This window comes from Antechinus flavipes, chromosome 4 (assembly GCF_016432865.1).
Source record: "Antechinus flavipes isolate AdamAnt ecotype Samford, QLD, Australia chromosome 4, AdamAnt_v2, whole genome shotgun sequence".
Taxonomy (NCBI): Eukaryota; Metazoa; Chordata; class Mammalia; order Dasyuromorphia; family Dasyuridae; genus Antechinus; species Antechinus flavipes.
Window position 1 is genome coordinate 408269556 of NC_067401.1, and position 22165 is coordinate 408291720.

General features: G+C 32.7%; 2 protein-coding genes across 5 annotated transcripts in view; one reads left to right on the forward strand and one right to left on the reverse strand.

The window, feature by feature from the left end:
• Positions 1-22165, reverse strand: part of ODR4 (odr-4 GPCR localization factor homolog) — a 103498-nt gene that overhangs the window by 20794 nt on the left and 60539 nt on the right. The window lies entirely within an intron of this gene.
• PDC (phosducin) overlaps positions 1-22165 on the forward strand; it is a 38396-nt gene that overhangs the window by 12548 nt on the left and 3683 nt on the right. The window contains exons 1-3 of one of the 4 annotated variants that reach the window (XM_051998773.1): positions 3959-6972; positions 12642-12814; positions 21199-21283. In XM_051998773.1, the coding sequence (XP_051854733.1) occupies positions 21202-21283 (82 nt within the window). In that variant the 5' untranslated portion in view covers positions 3959-6972; positions 12642-12814; positions 21199-21201. Of the gene's footprint in view, positions 1-3958; positions 6973-12322; positions 12815-17679; positions 21284-22165 lie in introns of those variants that run through there. The other 3 variants (XM_051998774.1, XM_051998775.1, XM_051998772.1) reach the window with 3 other exon arrangements.

A 22165-nucleotide genomic window follows, 5' to 3' on the forward strand; every position in this document is an offset into this window, starting at 1 on the left:
ATAATTTCTCTCAGTAGGCCAGACAAGCATTTGCCTTCTGTTTTCAAATTTGAAGTTATCATCACAATGAAATAAGGAATATAGTAATTTTTTAAAAAAGAAAAAAAGAAGGAAAATGGAAACCAGAGGCTCTAACATCACTAAACACTAATTGTAAGTTTGGCAGCAATCTGACTTCAATGGCTAACAAAAGGTGTATTAGTAGGCTCTAAAAGGGAGGTGAAAAAAAATTACAGAACTTGCCAGAGGAGAGATCTAAAAAGGATATTTATGATATGTAGACTAATGAAAAACATGAGATCATACTAAACTGGGATATTCTCACTAAAAATGGAAATGGAATAGACATTAAATTTTAGAGCTAGAAGGGACAAAGCAATAATGAAGTGCTTAGATTCTAATTGATGAAGAAGGGACAAGTGTCCCTTCAGACTTCTAATATCTTTAAAGGGAGTTAAATAAAATAAGTATAGAATATGCTTGAGTGTGTTTATTTTGTTGGTTTGAAAAAAAAGAGATGGAAGGAATTCTCTGGGGAAAAAAATGTAGAAAAAAAGGGGACAAAATACTATACCATGAAAATTAAGTATATGAGACCAAAAGTATATAAACATGAAAGAAGAAGGAGGGGAAGAAATATAGCATCATAAATTCATTTTTATTTGAACCTGATAAAAGAGAATTAAGCTCACACATTTGATGCAGAAATGTATTATGTTTGAAAGAGATAACAATAGGGATTAGGAAAAGGGAAGAGGATTTTATAAGGAAAAATAGATTGAAAGAGTAAATAGTCACAAGGAGAGCAATCTTCAACTTCTGAAGGTTGCTTATAGAGTGTGAATAAAGAAAATGAAAGAAAAAATAAGGATCAAATATTGGATTCTGAATTTAACAAAGAGAAAACACACAGAGGAGCAAGAACAGATCACTTTATATACTAATGGTGTTTAATTATTAGAGTTCTTCTCTTTTTCTACTCTTTTCTTCTCTGTAAAGTCAGAAATAGTAGAAAAAGAAGGAAAAGTTTAAGAGATTAAGACAGAAGAGAATACATAATTAAAAATCTTAAAGAATGTGAATAGGAAGGATTTGCCTATAAAACTGAACAAGATAACAAAATTGATCATAAAGCTGAAAGCAACTATATATTATTTTTAGGAAACACATTTGAATCAAAAATTCACACTGTTAAGTGAGGAAATAAAGAAAAATTTATTATATTTTGGGTGAATTTTAAAAAGCACAGGTAACATTCATGATTTCAAACAAGGCAACAAAATTTTAAAGTGTCATATGCAATGCAATAATATCAATATTTATATATGTACCAAGTAGATTTCTGGTAAGTACTAAATAGTAATTAGAAGAAGAATAGATAGATGGACAGAGATATAGATAGAAAAATTTACATAGACTGATATAGATATAGGCATATGCCTACCTCTATAATACTAATAGAATACTAATCTATAATAAATTTTATAGTTAATATATAATAATAATAAATATATGTGTATCTCTAGATATACATATGTTGTTTCTCTGCATGGCACCTCTACCAAAACTGAACATTTGTTAGTGCATAAAAACATCATGAAGAGATACAGAAAACAGAAATAATATATCCTTCAAACACTGCAGTAGAACAAAAATTAGAATCAATAAAGGGGCTTGAAATGATTCAAGCTTAAATGGAGATGAAATAATTTAATACTAAAGAACTTATAGGTCAAAACTCATAGAAATACTAGATAATTTTATTAACCCAAACTACAAGACAATATACCAAAATTTTGGGGATAAAGTCAAGAAGTCTTTAGGTAGGAAATTTTATTTCTAACACTATCAACAAAAGAAAGAAAGAATAAGTCAATGAATTAGGAACATAATGAAAAAAAATACAAAAAAGCAACAAATCAAAATCCTTTAAGCAAACAGAAACAAAATTAAGAAAATCAGACATTGAAAACAAAAAATAAAGAAAATACAAAACTGAAAAGGAAATCAAATTGTTAATATCAAAAATGAAAAGACTTCATAACAAATAAAGAGAAAATACACAAAAATATCAGAAGCTGTTTTGCTTTATCATATGCTAACAAAACTGATGACCTAAATGAACTCAGTGAGTATTTACAAACTTATGAAATACTTGTATTAAGAGGTAAAAAATCAAGAATTTAAAAACTCAATTTTAAAAATAAAGAAATTTAACTTGTCACAAAGAAAGTATCAAAGGAATAGGGGGAACAAACAAGTTCAGACAGATTTAAAAGTGAACTTCAACAAATATCCAAATAATTAGTTTCAATAATATATAAATTATTTGCAAAGATAGAGAAAGAAGAGATCCTGCTAAATCCCTTCTATGAAGCAAATAAAGTGCCAATTCCTTTAGGAGAGATGAGAGAAAGAAAATTATACAGTAATATGCCTAATTAAATCAATGGAAAATTTGAACAAAATAGTAGTGAAGAGATTATAATCTATTGAAAAGTTTATTCATTATGTTTATATTAAAATTTTACTAGAAATGCAAGTTTGATTCACTATTAAGAAAACAACAAAAAGAATAGGCCACAATAATAAAACAGTTGAAATCATACAATTACATCAATAGATCCAGATCTTTTGATAAAATGCAATACCCTTTATGTTAAAATAATTAAAAATATTAGGAGAAAAGTAAAATATTCTTTAATGTGATAAATAATATGTATTTGAAATCAAGAGCTAATATTATCCATAATTAATAAATGCTAGATACTTTGCTAACAAGATCCTGATCTTGTAAAAGTAAAGTAAAGATGTCCACTATGTGCACTATTATTTGATATAATCCTGGAAAAGTTGGCCATAACAATAAGACTAGAGGAAATTGAGCAAATAAACATTGGGTAAAGAGGAAACAAAATTACAACCTTTTGCAAGATAATGTGAAGGTTTACTTAGAGACTTAGAGGTTCAATTAAAATTAACTGAAATAGTATCAGTAAAGTAACAGGACACAAAATAAACTTGCATAAGTGATCAGTTTCTCTTTATATTACCAACAAAACTTAGCAAAAAGAAATAGAAAAAGAAATTTAATAAAATAAAGGACTTTTAAACACTCGGTGGAAAAACAAAAACACAAATGAATAGAAATCTGAGAAAGCAAATACTGGAACCAAGAGAAAATGTAACAAAATAAGAGCAGACCTATATGATTAAAATGTTAATATTAATTGCTCATATTTGGGACTAATAAGATAAAAATTGGCAAAATAATCTAAATCAATACTTATTGAGAATATATCAATAGAACAACCAAAGAATCAGTTTCTATAACCAGAAAAAAGTAACATTCATTGGAGTATATAAAAGATAAACAATTTTAAAGGAAATAATGAAAAACTGAAAGAAAAGAAACTAGCAGGACCAAATTTCAAAATATACTATAATAATCATCAAAACTGTCATGTACTTATTTAAAAAATACAAAAATTGATCAATGGAGCATGTTATCTTGGAACTCCCAGAGCAAATGAATGTAATAGCAAAGTATTGGGGGTGGGGGAAACAAAGGATTCTCAACTACTGGGGTGAGGGCACATATTTGGAAATAACTGCTGGGAAAATTGGAAAGCAGTTTGTCAGAAATTGTTTAAATCATTATCTTACAATATGCCACAATCAGCTCCAAAATGATGCAAAGTAATATCTGGACTAGACCTATAATCCAAAATGAATTTTTTAACAAAAGAGGAAAAAGTCATATGTACAAAAAATATTTATCACAGGTCTTTTTGTAATAGCAAATAACCAAAAACTTAGGAGATGCTCATCAATTAGAGAACAGCTGAACTAATTGTAGTATGTGAATGCAATGGAATCCTATTGTATTACAAGAAATTATGAAAGAGATGGTTTCAAAGAAAACAAGGGAAATTTGTATAAACTGATGTAGAATGAATGATCAAAAGTAGAGAATTTTTCTGTAATAACAACATTATAAAAATATTTTGAAAGACTTCAAACGCTTTAAAAGAAATCTGATCAATGTAATGAATAACCATATAAGGGATTGATTTTGAAGAGTACAGAAATACGATGGACTAAACAAGCAGAATGAGATACATTGTTCAATATATCCAATATGAGAATTTATTTTGCAAGACTGTGGGAAAATAAAAGTTGAGCATCAATGTGGGGGGATAATACAAAACCCATATAATAAAAAAAATATATCATTAACACATCAAATCAAGACTTTATCTTTCACAACTATGGATAATGGAAGAGTTCCTGACAAAATGAGGGAGAGAGGATGATAGGAGATAAAATGAACACTTTAAAATATATTAAATTTAAAAGTTTCTACATAAACAAAATGAATGCATTTGAAATAAGAAGAGAAACAGTTAACTGGGGAGAAAATGCTGAAAAATTTTCTGACAAATGCCTGATACCCAAGAAATATAGGGATAATAGGATTCAGTCCCAGATAGACAAATGGAAAAGAATAGATCAAGTACCCTGACAAAAGGGAGAGGGTGGGGAAAGGTATAGGCAAACAATATGGAATGAATTGGATAATTTAAGTCTAAAGACTCTCAATAATATTAATTCAGAGCAGGATTAATGGCCTAAGAACTCCCTACAGGACAAAGATGTAGTCTAAATAGGACAAATTATAGATTTTGGAAGGGTGAGACAAAGGGAGAAATGTAATGACAGTTATGATCAGCTGGAGAAATTAACTGAGAGGTTTGAGAGTTTGGGGAAGCATCAGAATGGATATTGAATTCTCCTAGTGTATTGACAGAAGCTGGGGAGAAGACAAAAGATGGTGTAACAGTTTCTGAACTCCTTGGGAAGAGAAGGACAATGATCTGGAGGCTAGTATACAACAGCCACTATGATTTGAGTCGAAAATTTAATAAAATTAATTTGAAAAAAGGAAAACTTCCTTAATAAGGGTGACAAAGGACAAGTATGGAAGGGGCTCTAGGGAATAAGGAATATTCTGAATGTCCTTCCAGGACTCTTGGGACATATGGGAGGAAGGCATATGAATCAGTCAACAAACAATTATTAAGAAGATGAGACATGAGCTGAATCTTGAAGGAAACTAGGGAAACTAAAAGGTAGAGTTGCATTCTGAACATGAGTAACGGTCATTACAAAGATGTGGAGAAAGAAGATGGAGTGTTGTATTCAAGGTCAATGTTGCTGGATAGTAGAATATATGGAAGGAACTAAGAAGACTAGAAAAGTAGTAAGAATCAACGGATTCATAGGGGGAAGAGGGATGGAAGTAGGGGAAAAGAAGGAAAAATAGGAAATGTGAATAAAGGTACAGTCAAATTGAGAAAAAAAGGCAAGCTCATCTTGAGACAACTAGGTCTCAGTGAGGGCATGTGAGAGGGCCCAATAAAAGGTATAGATAGGGTTGTAGAAGGAAATGAGTTGAATAGAATTACGGATAATTAAACAGGAGTTAGGGGTTGAGGATGTTTTGTTCTTTACTTGGTCCATGATTCAGTAATTTTGTTTTGGGAAGATAAAAAAGTTAGTAGAAGATTTTTAGCCATAAGGTTAATAATAGATGACAGATAAATAAGAATTGGTAATTTTGAGTGGTTATTTTTAGCAAGGACCAAGAGAATAACACCTTAGTCTCTTCTACTTTCTCCTTTGTTTTTAGGGAGAGGCAACTGGCAAAGTAGACAAATAAGAAAAATAGCAATTGTTGGAGGAAATTGAGAAGAATAGACATTCTGAATACAATTTGCTATTATTGGGTCACACACCCTTGTCAGATGTCAGAACTCCAAAAGTCATTAACTGTGTAAACTCTTTGACTCAGAGACCCCAGACTGATATATCAGAGATCTAAGATAAAGGGAAAAGGTTCATATGTACAAAAAATAATTAAGCACCACTTTTTGTAGTAACAAATAATAAAATGAATATTTTATTGAATAAATGAATAAAATGGAATGTTACTATGTCATGAGAAAAGATGACAGAGATTCAATGATACTTACGAAGACTTCTGAGAGCTGATGTAGAGTAGATGGAACCAAATGAGAAGTTTATACAATGATTACAACGTTTAAAGAAAAACAACTCTAAGGCACTTATGAATTATGATCAATGCAATAACAAATCATTCTTCCTACCTTTCAGCAGAGTAATGCTGAATTAAAAATTCAAAATGAGATACAGCCAATGGGTATATTTATTTTCTGTTACCATCTTTATTGATTGCAAATAATAGCTTTTGCCTTTTTTCTGTTTAGTAGTAGAGAAGAAGGAGGGGGGAAAGTGGAGAAGAAAGGGGAAAAAATGAAATAAAAATGTGTATATGAACCATTAAAAGTAGGACAGAAAAGTACAGAAAAAAATTCAGGAGATAACAAATGTAGGACAGTGTTGAAACTACCAATTAAATTTGAATAGCACATAAAAACTGCACATGATGGAGGGAAAAATAAAATAATAAAAATTCATCATTTAATAGACAATCTCCTGTTTTGTTTTCTGTGTATGTTCCTGTCTATAGATTTTTACTGTCATAATTTTTTTAAGTTATCTAAAAAACTAGTGGGAATTGGAGAACTAGGACAAAGCAGACATATCATGTGGAAGATCTTACATAACTAACCAGTGGTTAGTTCCTGGACAGGACAGACAATGACTGACCAAAGGAAGGATGTGGGAAGATAAAGATATAGCTACCCTGGGTTCCTGATTGTAAGAGAGCAAAACACTTTTGGAATCAGTCAAGTTTCTGGGGGAGGGGAATGGAGGAAGTAGACAAGCTAGAGTTAGAAAAAAATTGTATCTTATTAAAAGGAAGAAATCCACCAACTCAGAATAAAAACTCTGTGACAGAAGAATTGCTGAAAACCATAATTCTACAAGCATCAGAATAACTGATCAGAAGAACAAAATGCACTATTGAAGAGAAGCATACAAGAGGTAAAGGAAAAACAATAAAAATATGAAAATTGAATTTATATATAAAATATTTATGAAATGTATACTATTTTCTTCATTTTGTTTGATATTAGAAAAGTATAAATATACAAATATTCTTTTATAATAATTAGTATTCAAATGAAATTAGTTTATGAAGGCACTTTATAAATATTAAGTGTAAGATAAATATAAATTAATCACAAATTCTAAAAGTTGAAAAGGATTTGAGAGGCTAATTAATTCAACTAACCTCTCTACAGAAAGCCCCTTTCAATTATATTTCATAAATCTTCTTAGCTGAAGATTTCCAATGAGGAGGAGAGCCACTATTTCCAGAGATAGCCTTTTGAGGCATAATTCTAATTGTTAAAAGTTTCTTTTCCCCCTTAATTTGATACTAGATATTTTCCATTCAAGTTTATTACATTTCTTATTCTTTTATATAGTTCAGTGTTCACTCTTATCACAATCTTTTTGAACCCATTTCCCATCCCTGGATGTAAATTATACCTTTCAAGTTTTCATAAATTGCAAATTTGATCATCTAAATTTTTATTTATATCACTGACAAAAACATGCAACAGTTTAGGGCAAACACAGATCCTGGGACACTCCACTGGAGACCTCTTTTAAAATCGACATGGAACTATTAAGAGCTACTCTTCTGGATCCATCATCCAACTAACTCTATATTAACCTAATTTTATGATCATATAATCTTACATTCTCCATATTCTCTACAAATATAACAAGAGATAATATTCTTGTCTCTATAAATCCTTATTTTGGTTATACCAACCATGTTATTGTGATATCCTTTCAATGTAGCATGGTGACCATGAGCTTCTTAAAACTTTTTCCACTCATGACACCTTTTCATCCAAGAAATTTTTACACAACTCCTGGTATACAGGTATATAAAATAGGTATACATGTGTTACCATTTATTAAAGATGAAAGCAAATTCACATCCTAATGAGAAGAATGTGCTTATTTATTTTTACATTAAAGAATCAAGTCTTGGTGGAATATTTGATACCTTTTACTGTTGCCAAATTTTTCATGATCTCCACATTAAGTAACATATGGAGTCTCAGTCCAAGGCTCAGAAAACAAAGTCATCTGTAGACTGAAAGGCTGGTGACCAAAGGATGATGATGATGATGATGATGATGATGATGATAACAAAAACATTAAAAGTTTGAAAAAGTACTATATGTCCATTATCTCTGAGTCTTCCAACATATAAAGATCATAGGATTATTACCTAGAAGAGATCTCAAAGACCACCAACTCACCCCTTAATTTTACAGATGAAACAATTGAATTTCTAAGATGTAACAGGAAAGGTAGAAGTCAATGTTTATTGCAGAAATTCTTCCCCCATTCCAGACCAGATACTAGGACTTTATCCTGCGACTATTGTTCAAGTAGCTCTCAAAAAACAACTACAAGATAGAAAGAGGAAAAATATGAAAAATCATCTTGAATTGTCATGAAATGAGGGGAGAAAAACCCTAATATGAATAGTTTTACTGCCAAGAGATTGTTGTTATCAATTTACAAAAAAAAATTTCTTCCTCTGAGTAAGCTTAAAATATAAATCAAATACAAACCCAAGCTATTAGTGAAAGTGAAGTAATAGCTAGAGTCTCTGGGATGTCCTTAATTATAACAGTAATTGCTTTTTTGCTGATAAGAAAAGGAAAAGAACTGCTAGAGATTTGTATTGAAACAGGTATAAATGAAGCTTCTTTTTGTTGAAAGGAAGACTACTTAAATGTTTTCTTTGTCGTACAATTTCTTTGTATTTGATTATTGAAATTCTTTTGAGAAAGCATTTATTTTTCTATTTCTGATTTTATCTGCAGACCTAGAAATAATTTAAAAGTTTTTAATGTTTGAAAAAATGCTCTGGATTTATCTTCCAGTGATTGGATGATTTAATGGTGTTATCAATATGGCTGTCTCCACTGCTACAGATCACAAGCTCTAGTTGTCTTCACCCATTATAAATTCATGATAAATAACTCTAGCTGGATAACCATTCCCTAGAGTTCTTATCTCATTCTCCATTGTACTAACCTCATGGCCCACTCCCTTCACTCCACACTCACATACACATACAATCTAAAAGGAGATTATGTAGTATTCTATTTCATTGAGATCAAGGCTACCACAGATGATCTCATTCAGGTTACCTCTGTTCCTCAAACCTTCTTAATATTATTATTCTCTCTCCCTCTTCAAGGTCACTGAAGAGATATTCCAGCTACTCACTGGGTACAAGAATAATTGGTTAGCTTCATTAACTACCTATAAGATAGTTATCCATGCTGAGTTTCTGTTTTTCTACTTATGTTGCTGTTTATGAGTAATTAACTTTACTTAGCTTTTATAGCCCTGTTCTAAAGATATCATTTCACAAGCCTCCTGCTCTCTTGTGTTTCCCTAAAAGACCTTGGAATAGATAGTTCCAGGGGTTGTCATGAAGATGCTGTTAACATTTTTTTTCCTACCCAGCCTTTCAAAATTTTCTCTGTCCCAAGGGGCACCAATTCACCTTTCACACAGAGAACTGATTTGGACTACTATCATATATTTCCTATTTTTTTCTTTTAATTGGTTGGACTTGCCATCATAATAACTGAGAATCTGGGGCCTGAGATTATGCAAGATTGACTAGGCTAATGGTTCATAACAATAGCTAGCATTTATATATCAATTTAAGGTCTTCAGAGTGTTTCAGATTTATTATCTCATATGATCTCCATAAAACCATATGGCATAGGATGAATTATCATCCTATTTTACATATAAGGAAATTGAGGATGAGGGAGCCTAAGTGACTTACCTAAAATCACATAGCTCATAAGGCTAGGACAGGATTCAAATTCAGATTTTCCTGATTCCAAGTCCAGCATTCTCTCCTGATACAAATCTGTTGTGTCTACTGATTAAGTAAAAAAGAAAAGTGAAGAAGTGAATAACACATGAGTCCATTTATCTTCCCTTTTTTTTTCTTTTCTTTCCTTTCTTTTTTTCTTTGTTTAAAATGCAGTGGCTATTAATGGCCCAATACCACTATTAATAAGCACGAAATATTTGATCTTTTCTGTTTCTAACCTAGGTTAGTTCACCCCTCCTTAGTCAACTTGATGGATCCTTACTTCCAGGGGGCTTGATATCTAATTGAGTTCAAATACTAAACAACCCAAATCCAGTGTATTTACAAAGATCCCAAGTTCACCCTCCCTAGTAGCAAGGATTACAGACATGTGCCATTATTCCTGCCAAACCACTGACCTTCCATTAAACCTCAATTTATTTTCATAACTGTAAGTCCCTCATGTAATCATTTCTTGCACGTCTGATTTAAACCCAAGGCTTGACTGGCTTGTACAGTCAATTAATGCTTTCTTTCCCCCAAGACCTTACTAACAATCATCCTCCTTTTCTGATTCACCTTCACTCCTTCCCTGACTATTGACTTTTTTTGCCATCTGTCTAATAAATATATACAGGTTTCCCAACCTTATTAAAAAATTTTCCCTTGATCCTTTCATTCCATTTGTAATTCTCTATCACTTCTCCCCCTTTTACTTCTTTTTTTGAAAATAAATGTTGGAAGGTACCTCAGAGGTAATCTAATTAAACCAATATCCAATTATATCTTCTCCAAAATATCCCTGACAAGTGGTAGTCCATCCTATGCTCAAAGAACATCAATGAAAAGGAACCCAGGTATGTGGGATGCTGTATAAACTTACAAACTAGGACCAAAAGAAGGACCAATTATGTCAGGAGTCAGGAGGACCAAAGATCAAATCCATCTTCCAATACCTACTAGCTGTGTGATGCTAGGAAAGATACAATCCCCTCAATTTCTTTAACTGTAAAATAAGGATAATTATAGACTCACTTCCCAGGATTGTTGTAAGGCTCAAGTGGAATAAAATAATGCCAATCACTTAGCCTGGTATAATATGAATATAGTTTGATGATGATAATGATGATGATTATAATTAGCTCCCAAAGTAACAACTTCTTCTTTAAGATTGCTTTAATCAAGCTGAAATCTGCTTCCCTACAACTTCTGCTCCCTGTTCCTAGTGTTGTCTGGAGACCAGGGGCACAAGTCTCCTACATGTGAAGATTTTGGGCTAAAAATAACTCTCATTTCTTCTTCCTCCTTCCAGTCTAACTAAACTCCATATGTCTTCTAGACATTATGCAAAATTCTACCTTCTAGGACCAAACAGAAAAAGTTTAATTCCTCTTCTACATGAAAATCCCAGGGTAAACATCCTCTTCATTTTTAGCAGATCAGCATTTGTCTTCAAGGATGCTTGGGATAGCCATAAACTATCACTGGTTTAAAGGAAATAGTAGCCAGGGATGTGCTACAATTAGCTCTATCCAGCATGAATCCATTGTAAATATTCAGTATGATAATTTAAACTGAAAATTAACCAATGTTACAAATTAGGGCTTGATTTGTTGGTTTGCTATTTGTCTAGTCTGAAGAAATTAATAAGAAAATGTTAATAATGCAGATTAAACAGAAGTATCTTGCCTACATTTTTTTTTGAAATCTGATTGTTAAATATTTAACAGAATACCCCTGAATACCATTCTGTGATCACAGAATTTATGTTTAAAGAAATATTTGGGGTCATCTAGTCAAATCTCTGACTAAGGAACATCTATCAATACCATTGACATTATGCCTGAATATTTTGGGGGATTAGAAACTCATTCTTTTGTACCCTCCTCACTTCTCCTCACTTCTACCCATAGACTGTAGCCTCAATCCTCTGATAGAACAAATGTAAATTTGTTACAACTTCTGATTCTAAGTATATTGGTTTGGCATTGGTTTCTGACTAAAGGACTACAGACTCACAAAGTTGTGCATGCTTCCAATTGGTTGTCTTTCTAGTTTTTTTTTTCAAGTTTCAACTATAATTATATATGGTAGTAATTAAAATAGGAGATATGAAAAGTAAAATAAGATCATGTTTGTGTATGTAATCTCCAATGAATGAAATGGTCCCCCTCCCTTCACTGAAAGGGTAGGGTATCATACATGTGGAATGTTGTTTATATTGTCAAATAGTGCATTGGTTAGTTTTATTATCCTGCCATCTCCATTTAAAAAAATATATATTTATTCAATAAATGACTTGTTGCACAGAAAAGAGGAAGGGACTATTTTGAAATTCAAACAACACATATTTAGAAATAAATATAAAACAAGTTTAAAAGATATCAAGATTAGATAATTTTAAGTGCTAGCTAAATTCAAAACATTATTATCATATCTAGTTGCTATTTGCTAAGTTTCTTATACTCAGTGTATATATTATCAAACCAATTAGAAAACAGAGGAGATGATTTTCAGTTTTATGAGCTATATCATTTTTATAGGATTTCAAGTTCCTATGTATTTTTAAAAGAACACAAGAATGGGATGAAAATCATTTTTTTCCCCTAGTCACAGTTGTTGAATTTCTTGAGAGTGTTGCCAAGAGGTGATAGCTCCTTGTAATTGATTCCTAACAGAAGATAGAAAAAAAATTGTTTACAAGAAGGCTGTAAGCTCTTTATTTCACTGACCCATTGCTAATAAATACGGTTTGCTAATTCTCTTATGTCAATCCTATTAGCTCTTCAGAGCTATTTCTGCAAGGTCATCATCCAGGGACCTCAATCTGGCTTAGATCTATCCATGTACCATAGGAATTCTGTCAAAAAGAAATTCCCTTCAGCTGAACAGCATCCAAGGAACCAGTTGATCTATTTGCAACTTGAGACAGACAACTGAGCGGCAGGCCAATAGGTAAGTTGGGATTGGTTTTGGGTTTTTTTTTTTTTTTTTGTGAGGGGGTGACGTTAATGTGTTTTGTGATTTTTATATTACACACATTTATAGATTACACTTCTTCATGAGAGGGTTCTTGTGACAAAGTCAAGCAGTTAAATGAAACAAATTATAGACTGAGTGATTTGTTGTCCTATAAGTTTTACTGCAAAAAAAAAATAAAAATAAAAATAGCCCTATTATACTACAAAGCTATTCTTGTACTCTTAAAGAATTACCTGGGACAGTAAGGTATTAAATAACTTCATATATGGCATAATTAGTAAATTGAATGAAACGATAGTTGAACCTCCTTACTCACTCCCAGTCTTATACTCCATACACTGTACTGAAAAGCAAATGCCTAATGTTTGTCTTGGCTACTTAAAATGAACTTGTGTTAATCAGTCTCCTCTAGAATTAGAGCAACCCTTCAAAGACCTTTAGTAAGGCAGTAGTTGAAGTTTTTGATTAAATTTTGAATAAAATTTGGGATTTTTGAGTTCTAAATTCATCAGTCTTTTCGGTCAGTGGAGGCAAAGAGAGGAAGAATTTAAGGAAGGGGAAATTGCCTACTCAGCAAGTCATGATTTGAGATTAACTTCTAGGCATCAAAGGCAAATCCTTGCTAAGATTTTGTTTTATTTCTATTCATACCTCAAACGCAATTCAATAGGAAAAAAAAAAAGCAAAGAAAAAGAAAGAAAGAAAGAAAGTAGAGGAAAGGGGAGGGGAAGAAAGGGGAGGAAAGAGGAGGAAAAAAGGAAGGAAAGGAGGAAAGGAAAAAGTAAAGGAGATGAAAAGAAAAGGAAAAAGAAAAGGAAAGGAGAGGAGAAGAGAGGAGAGGAGAGGAAAGGGGAAAGGAAAGGGAGAAAGGGGGAAGGGAGGGAGAAAGGAAAAATTTAAAAGAAATTAAGTGTTTATTATGCGCTAAGTTCTGGGGATACAAATAGTACAGTAAGACAGTCCTTTCTTTCAAGGAACTCACAGTCAATAGGGAAAACAATGCATATAGAAGAGTTTCAATGTAATGTCAAAGCAGATAGGATTGTCTCTTCTCTAATGACATTTCCACTAATAAAATCACATCAATTTCTGATGTTGAACTATTTGACACTGTCAAAGAGTTTGATGACAAGAACTATCCTTTCTAGATTTTCAATAGCTGGGGATGTGATACCTGCAAAAATGACAGTTATAGAGATTGCTTCCTGGCATATTGTCTTCAGCTACTGGATAGAAGGATTCCTATTTCAAAGGCTCTTGATTCAGAATCCTAGACTAGCTATCTTCATCTAGGTCTGAGGGGAAGTGAAAAAAAGAAAAAGAAAGAAGAGGGAAAAAAAGGAAGAAAAGGAAGCTTTCTTCCGTGCTTTACAACAATAGTGGAACAAGATTAGCAGATCAAAATATAATTGGGAAATGTTTAACAAAATAAATAAACAAAACTAAATAAATAACAAAAGAACCTGAAAAAATGACACAGATAATATTAATTTTTTGGTTTTCTATGTCAATATGCAGCCAAGAGGGATCCATTTCTATTTGATTTTGATGCCATTTTGTTTACCATATACCTTATCATGACAGGGAAAAAGATCAACTGCTAGAAAATGTGAAAAAATTAAACCATTTGTCAGATTATTCAAAACCAAAATGCAAAGCAGCATGATACAGTGGAAAGGACATTTGGCCCTGATATCAATTCAAAGCTCTATCTGGGATCTGGACAAATCATTTAATCCCCTCTGCCTCACTTTTGTCATCTGTAAAATGAATAGGTTGGAATGGATGACCTCTGAGATTCCTTTCAACTCTAAATCTATGATCTTATTAATTTCTATTGTAATCTGAAAGGAAAAACTTCTAAGCTTCTCTTAACATGCCTTGAATTAGATAAGAGATCTAACAGATTTCTTTTTCCACCTTCTTCCTCTGTATCTCTCAGAAATGACCATTACTTCATTTTATTAGACATGGATAACTAGCACTAAAATTTTCAGTTTGGATTGAGAAAGTGCCTAAAGTAGGGTTCTTCCATTGTTTTGCAAGATATTGTTTTAATCTGCAGAATCAGCTTTTATTTATAATATCCTTTTTTAAAAACATGTGGTCACAAAAGAGTGTACTTAAGAGTAAGCTACAATCCAGGAAAGGACCAATTTAATGTGTTAGAATCTACATGATACATTGCAAAGAACAATCCATATTGCTTTGTCGTAATAGAATACCATATAGACTAGGAAAAAGTGGTTGGTAGGCTGGGTATAAGCAATCTTTTTACCCATTCCATTCAGAAATTTCTATTGGATGGTATTTATGAGAATTTATTGTATTTAGATTTAATCTTTATTATATGATTCAGTTTTTTATCTAAAAACTATATAAAGACCATTAAATATAGAGTGAAATTGAGTTCACATCGACTGTAATGTAATATCAACAAAGTATTTCTGACACATGAAGCTAATTTTAAAACTGCAAGTACAATCACTTAAATTTCCAAAGGAAATCTGCCACTTTTTCATTTCCTCCAGAAAGGCTATGAGGAAGGAAATCTTATGGTCACTAGTATGTCCTTCCCTCATCTTCTCTCTAGGCCCCTGCCTGGCCACAATCCATTTGAACTTCTTGACTTCTCAATCAATTTCTAATTCTTTTGGTTAGAGGGAACACCACCAGATTTTACCATCTGCTCTTACCACTCTACCCTCAAGACCCCCCCGCATTGTTATCTGACATACCGTGTAAATCAAAGACTCTGATTGTCCCCTCTTTTGTAGTTGATCAGTTTTGTGACTTCATTGGAGGTTTCCTGGCAAAGATACTGGAGTGTCTGCCAACTTAGGCCCTCCAAACCTTTTCATTAGCTCCACAACTGAATTTTCTTTTGTGTGTTATCTCCACTAAGTAAAATGCAAATGCCTTGAGAACAGGTATTGTTTAGATTTTTCTATTTTTATTCCCAGACCTTAGCATGGTGCTTGGAACATAGCAAGTGTTTAACAAATGTTTTTCCATTGATCTATCCCTTCAATTTCCGGAAGTTTATTCCCTTTCCCCCAGAAAATAAAGAAGTAAAACCAAGTTAACACCAAACAGGTGAATGGCTTTTTCAGTATGCCTCTTCTGAGAGATTCTGTTTTTTCCAATGGGAAACAGTTCTTGCTAAGGGAGAGAGGAATGAGGGTTGTTATTAGTGTTGTGAAATCTAGGCTCAGTCTTGCTTTAATAGTTCTGTGACCTGGGGTAAAGTATTTAAATAACTTCTCTAATTTTCAGTTTCCTCATTTGAAAAGTATAATAGTACTTATTTCATAGGGATATTGTGAAGATAGAATGAAATAATGCTCATAAACTCCTTCATGAGACTTACATTTGTCAACTATAACTGTTAGAATATTGCTCCTTGAAGACAAAGACTAGTTTTCAATTTCTTTGTATTACCCAAGCTTTGGACACTTCAACAAGCATTTATTAAGGCACCATGTATTTGTTAAGCATCTATTGTGTGCCAGGCACTGTGCTAAGCTCTAAGGATCCAAAGAAAGACAAAAATTAAAAACAACAAAAAAGGCTCTTCTCTCAAGCAGTACAACAGTGCTTGGTTCATAGTAATCACTTAATAAGTGCTTGTTCATTCATAATTATTTTTCATAATATTCTTTTGATAGCCTAGGGTAGTAGTAGATAGAGCCAGTTATTCTAATCTGTATGTGCCTGGGCAACTTCTTAGGTCTAGTCATTTAAATCATGGATAGGTGACTGATAGAAATCACAGGTCATGTGCATATTATTAGCCTTACAGCTTTTATTAGTGATCACAAATAGGGCTTCAAATTGGAGCCCTCTCCTACCATAGAAATTGTTGACAAAACTCCTCCCTCTATCGCCAACCAAAAGGTAGTAGAAACAGAATGTTCTCTTTTTGCCAAAGTTATATTTACTATGGAAAAAGACTTTATCTAGGATTAGAATAAAAGGGAAAGCTGACAAATATAAAATACAGAACAGTCATAAAATTGAACAAAATGATGAGCATACTTTTATGCTAACATTTTGATGATTTTGTGAATTACACAATAATTTAATTTATTAAGTGGCGCCAGGCTCTATGCCCAGGACTGAAGACACTGCTAGGAAGCAATATAATACAAATTCTAGGGGGAATTTATTAGTCTTAGAGTGTTGCTTGAGACCCTAAGGAGTTAAGTGAATTGCCTAGAACTAAATGGACATGGATATTAACCACTACTAATGACATTATGGGACAAATATTCTAAATTTAAAAAAAAAATCTTGTCCAGAGCAAGCTATAGAACTAACAGATATATAGGGTGATCCCAAAATCTTAGCATAATTCACTAGACTTTTGTAACATCTTGTACAATATGTGTCCAAAGTGCTTTTGGATATGTTGTTTCATTTGATCATAGTCTATACTCATGGACCCTTTTAATAGCATAGTGACGCCTTTGGACCCCTTCTCAAAATAATGATTTTTGCTAATATTCATAATCAAAAGAAATGCTAAATTTCAATTAGATATTAGATAAAATAAAAATGTATTTTCCCCCATTCAAATTCATGGATCCTCAGAAATCTATTGTCTGTAAATTCCAGGCTAAAATGTCTTGAGTGTAGAGACATCTTCACAAATACAAAGGTTACCCAATGAAAGAATGTAGAATAATTGATGAATCACTGAATGAAAAAAATAAAACTAAAATCAGGACAAATGGTTTGATACTTTAGATTACATATATATATATGCATATATATACACACACACGTATGTATGTAATAATTTAGATGATTTAGCAAAATTAACAGGAATATAGATGAGGACAAAGACAAGTCCATCTCTCCTTTCCTGGAGTTGAGAAAAGCAAAACAACATAATTTTTTTTATTTATTTTTCTGTCCCTTCCTTGTTATATCCGTGTTCTCTCCCCATTCCAAACTTCAACCTATGAACAGAAGTCAACATTATCCCTGTTGCAACTGGAATCATTCTACAATGACTAGCTTTGTCTATATGACCTAAATCTTATCTTGAGGATTGTATTATATTCTCAGCAAGGTGATGTCTCAGTTGGGGATTTTTTGTTTTGTTTTGTTTTGTTTTTTGGTTGCATTTTTTTTAAGCGGTAATCAGCATTCCTTTCTTTCACTGTGGGTTTTCATCTTGGCCAAAGCAAAGACACCAAACATTATTTCTCTTTCTTGGTTTTTGGTGACAAATAGTTTTCAGAGTTGCTTAAACATTATGTTTCTTGCATATAAGAGCATCTTGCTCTTTCAAAATTAAAGAGGAAGAAAAATCTCTAATATAAAGCAAAAACATTCTAGGCACTAAATAATTCTACAAAAGTTACCAGATAATCTGCTATTTTAAATTTTTAAATAACTTTTATTTTAATGTATTAAGTTACCTAACAATTACTTTTGATGATAAGTTTCCCCCATTTACTTTCTAAGATAGTTGATAATTACAGTGCTATTAAAGAGTTGTTTGTATTCTATAAAGTTGAGTTATTGCCATTTTTGTTCTCTACCTTTAATTATTTCTGAATTAATTTATAGCTCACTTCCTTTCTCATATTTCCAGCAGTAAAATTCATGAACACTATCTTTTTGTCTTTTCTTTTTCATAAAATAATAGCCAAAATTTATATAATGCTTTAAAGTTTGCAAAATGTTTTATTTATATTTCATCATTTTATTTTCTCATCACCTATCTCACCTATACTGGAAGTATTATGATGGCCAGTCATGAACATGACCCCATTGCTGATTGGCGCAGAAGCTTTGAATTTGCTCAGTTTCCAACCTGAGCTACTTCACCTCTTCCTTATGCAGCGTATTGGACCCTGCTCACAGTGGCGGCTATGTTGGTGCTAGATTTAGTGTGGACACACTTTATTAACTTTGGCCCTCCTAGAGCTCAGAACTCTAAAACTCCAATGTCTTTCAGCTTCAGCATCCACTAGTAGCAGAGCATACTGTTGTGTCCAGACTAGCTCTCTAGAGGACCTGGCCACCAGCCCGAGTCCTTGGTCTTAGAGGAAGAGTGAAAAGGCAGGACTCACGCGAATGATCAAACGTGGAGTCCCTTTATTCCAATATCAGCCTTATAAACCCTAATATCCTTACATAACTATAGCACACTGCTCATGCATCCAGAATATACTGAGCACATGGGACCAAATAAACAACTTGTTATTGTATGTAGTTTGCCACCTGGTATCACTCTTCCACCTGGTATCACTCTGCTTCAATCACAACACAGGTTGTTCCCCTGACTTCTCAGGAAGGCAGAGAATCCTTAGTGGAGATGGGGAGCCAAGCCAGACATTGTCAGCAGGTTCCCTCTGGGCTGAAGGGTCTTATATCTCACCCAGAGTTCCCTCACTATTTGTGGCCCTCTACAGCATACAGATATACAATACCAAATTTGGCAATTTGCCTTTCTTAAAATATTCCAAACAAAATTTAAATGTTTCTTAATGTCAGGATCATTATGAAAATTCTATATTGCTGCCAGTTCCAATAATCTTGTGATGAAGAAAGACATTTACACCCAGAGAGAGGACTATGGAAACTGAATGTGGATCACAACATAACATTCTCACTCTTTCTGTTGTTCTTCACTTTCTTTTTTTAAATCTGATTTTTCTTGGCAGCAAGAGAATTGTATAAATATGTTTATACATATTGGATTTAGCATATATTTTAACATGCTTAACTTATACTGGATTGCCTGCCATCTAGGTGAGGCGAAGGAGGAAAAAATCTGAAACATAAGGCTGTGCAAGGGTTAATGTTGTCAAATTATCCATGCATATGTTTTGAAAATGAAAAAGCTTTACTTAAAAAAAAAAAAAAGAATATACAGAAGAACTATACCAAAAAAAAAAAAAAGTTCTGTATTGCACCTCTAAATTTATTGGAGTGCAGATGTCTCTTCCATGTCTATGTTAAACACTACAATATTTTAGTTACAATATTAAGCTTGTTTACTTTTTTAAAAAAATAACTTTTCTATCTTCTCTGCTATCAGGCTCGGTTGATATTTTACATGTTATAGAGAGTATTATGGAAAATAGGCTTGCCTATACCAGTATTTTCTTTCAATATAATTTCTAGTTTCCAGTTTGTTTGGGGTTGAGGAATGAAATAACCAACCCCATTAAAATACATGCAAAGTAAAAATTTATAGTCCCTATACAAAGAGTAAAACATAAATGTTCTCTTTAGTTCTGGAATCTTTATTTTCACTTCTCAAAGTCAAAGTCTCGCTGTCTCTGTCTCACCTCTCTTCTCTCTGTCTCTGTCTCTCTCTGTGTGTCTCTATCTCTCTGTCTCTGTTTTTCGTCTCTGTCTCTCTGTGTGTCTCTGTCTCTCTGTCTCTGTCTCTCTGTCTCTCTGTCTCTCTCCCCTACCTGATTCTCAGCTGTGTTCTAGACAAGCAACTTTGCAAGAAAACTGAAGTATTGATAGGGAAAGTATTAGCCTATCTGTGTTTTCTAGGGAGTGTTCGCTGATAGAATATTTTTTTCTAGTTTTGATAGAAAGCTGGATCCACAGAACCAGGAGATCATTATATACCTCAACAACGATACTGTTTGAGGATGTATTCTGATGGAAGTGGATCTCTTCGAAAAAGAGATCTAATTCAGTTTCAATTGATCAAAGATGGACAGAAGCAGCTACACCCAAAGAAAGAACATTGGGAAATGAATATAAACTGCTTGAATTTTTGTTTTCTTCCCGGGTTATTTATACCTTCTGAATTCAATTCTCCCTGTGCAACAAGAAAACTGTTCGGTTCTGCACATATATATTGTATCTAGGATATACTGTAACCAACTGCTTGTCATCTGGGGGAGGGGGTACAGGGAGGGAAGGGAAAAATCGGAACAGAAGTGAGTGCAAGGGATAATGTTGTAAAAAAATTTCCCTGGCATGGGTTCTGTCAATAAAAAGTTATTAAAAAAAAGAAAAAGAAAAAGAAAAGCTGGCTCTAGGCCATAATCCAGGCAAAAACCTCCCCATGTATGTCAGTGTTTTAATTCTCTACAATCAAAACAGCAATAAGTTAACAGTTTTATACAATAACATTACAAAGTAATAAACAATGTTCACAAAGTACATGGCCCAAAAGAGGAAAACTACTTTGAAATGGATGTTGATTAAAACGCTTGTCATTTAATCATGTGTATAAATGCTTGATATCCTATCACATATGACACACATTAGTCTATCAACAAATCTAGGAATAGTAGAGAATTATATGATTCAGCTATATATTCCAGACCCAGCTAGCACTCATATATTTGTTGTCTTTGCTGGCCATGCAGATTATGTCAAACCCTGATGCAAAAATGGAAGAAAGTCAAAGTCTCAACCTGGAAGAGGACTTTGAAGGACAGGCTACGCATACAGGTAAAAAAACATACTAAGCAAAATAATCCCTTATTTAGGTGAAAATAAATATGAAACCCTACATTAAATTGCCTCCCTAGATTTGGGATTTCTTTATTTCTTTTTCTAGCTTTCACAGAATGTATAACGGTTTCATTTTCTACTCCCATGTCCTCTTATAATTTACTCTGGCACCTAATACACGCATACATTTATTAAGCACCTACTATAGGAAGAACACTATACTAGGTCATGAGAATGATAAAAAATTTTTTTTCCTTATTTAGTATTTTATTTTTCCCTAGTTATATGTAAAACAATTTTAACACTTGTTTTAACAATTTTGAGTTCTACATTCTTTCCCTTCTTCCCTCCCCACAACTTCTTATTGAGAAGGTACATGTGAAGTCAAAACATTTCCATAAAAATCATGTTGTGAAAGAAAATATAGGCCACACCCCCAAAAAAACTCAAGAAAAATAAAGTTTAAAAAAGTATGCTTCAATCTGTATTCAGACATAATCAGTTCTTTTTCATAGATGGCATTCTTCATTATAAGTCCTTCAGAGTTGTCCTGAATTACTGCATTATTGAGAAGAATTATGTCATTCACAGATGCTGTTACTTTGTACTTAATATATTTTGCTTTGTATCAGTTCATTGAAGTCTTCCAGGTTTTTCTGAGAGCATCTTGCTCATCATTTCTCACAGCACCATAGTATTCCAGTTGATAAAAAAAATAACCAAAATATAACTTCTATTTTCAAAAAGCATACCAGAGGGATGCTACCAAAATGATAAATGCATAAAATTAACACAGAAAAAAAAAGATAAGAGAAAATGCTATTTGAGGTCAGAGAGGGAAGATCTTTCCTGATTTACAGATGAGAGAAGACTTTTTGA